Source organism: Myotis davidii, unplaced genomic scaffold (assembly GCF_000327345.1).
Source record: "Myotis davidii unplaced genomic scaffold, ASM32734v1 scaffold362, whole genome shotgun sequence".
NCBI lineage: Eukaryota > Metazoa > Chordata > Mammalia > Chiroptera > Vespertilionidae > Myotis > Myotis davidii.
Genome location: NW_006297152.1, coordinates 3,367,207 through 3,368,472, shown reverse-complemented (window position 1 = coordinate 3,368,472; position 1,266 = coordinate 3,367,207). Strand labels below are relative to the sequence as shown.

General features: G+C 40.7%; 1 protein-coding gene across 1 annotated transcript in view; it reads left to right on the top strand.

Annotated features, from left to right (window-relative positions):
• The window catches only part of RNF2 (ring finger protein 2), a 37,067-nt gene extending 36,348 nt beyond the window's left edge, over positions 1-719 (top strand). The window contains exon 7 of the mRNA XM_006772948.2: positions 526-719. Coding sequence (XP_006773011.1) covers positions 526-627 — 102 coding nt within the window. The 3' untranslated portion in view covers positions 628-719. The remainder of the gene's footprint in view (positions 1-525) is intronic.
• The last annotated feature ends 547 nt before the right edge of the window (positions 720-1,266 follow it).

The following is a 1,266-nucleotide window of genomic DNA, read 5'->3' as shown; positions in this document are numbered from 1 at the left end:
GCCCTGCCTCTGCCACCCGGGAGCAGGCCTAAGCCAGCAGGTCATTATATCCCGAGGGGTCCCAGACTGCGAGAGGGCACAGGCCGGGCTGAGGGACCCCTCCCCTCCCCCCAGAGTGCACAAATTTTTGTGTACCGGGCCTCTAGTTCTATAATAATAAAAGTATAATATGCTAATTAGACCAGACAACCTTCCATTGAAGCTGCTGTGATGGGGGCCGAGCCCCTTGTACAAATTTCATGCACTGGGCCTCTAGTTTAAAATAATAGGCCATTGAAACTGGGAGTGAAGTAACCATCTGAGAGTGGCCAATCGTGGGGTGGGCCTAATAAAATGGCACAGGACAGGATCCTGACACCCGGAGAGATAGAGAACAGGGTAGGTAACTTTTTGATATGTTCTATGAATAGTATAAGTGACAAGTTTATCCTAAGCTTTTTTTTTTTTAAAGGTGGACTTTTAATAATGAGATGGAATACAGTGCTTTGAGCAGTTTTCATAATTCTTTCTCTCTTATTGTTTTAGGTATTAAATGGCTCTTTTTCTTTGGAATTGGTCAGTGAGAAATACTGGAAAGTGAACAAACCCATGGAACTTTATTATGCACCCACAAAGGAGCACAAATGAGCTTTTACTAAAACCAATCTGGATAATGAACTTTTTTTATAGCCTATTTCTTTATTATTAAAGATGTATCATCATTACTTTTATGGACAGTATCTTGGATATGTTGTTCAACTTTCTTCCTGAGCCAGCCTTGTTTATACTCTTAGGATCTTTTCCCCTTAATTTAAAATTTCCTTTTTGGAAGGGACTACAGTTATTCAGAACCTTTCTTTCCTTTTAAAAATTTATCTAAGTAGTATGTCTTTACAAAGTATGGTTTCCTTTGGAGTACTCTTTGACCCAGGAATTTTCATAATTTTGGATTCTTATTTTTTAATCTCACCTGAGGATCTGTTTTATTGATTTCTATAAAGAGAAGAAGGGAGAGAAACATCAGTGTGAGAAACAGCGATGGTTGCCTCTTGTATGTGCCCTGACTAGGGTCGAAGCTGCAACCTAGGTATGTGCCCTGACTGGGAATTGAACCTGCAACCTTTTGGTGTATGGGATGATGCGCCAACCAGTTAAGCCACCTGGCCAGGGCATGGTTCTGTATTCTTAAGATTCAGTTGGCCATCTTTTTCCCTCCCCTCAAAAGTTTAGGCCTTACAGAATGTGAAATAATATGTATTTTGACTTTTTTCCCCCTGGAGTCTTGTA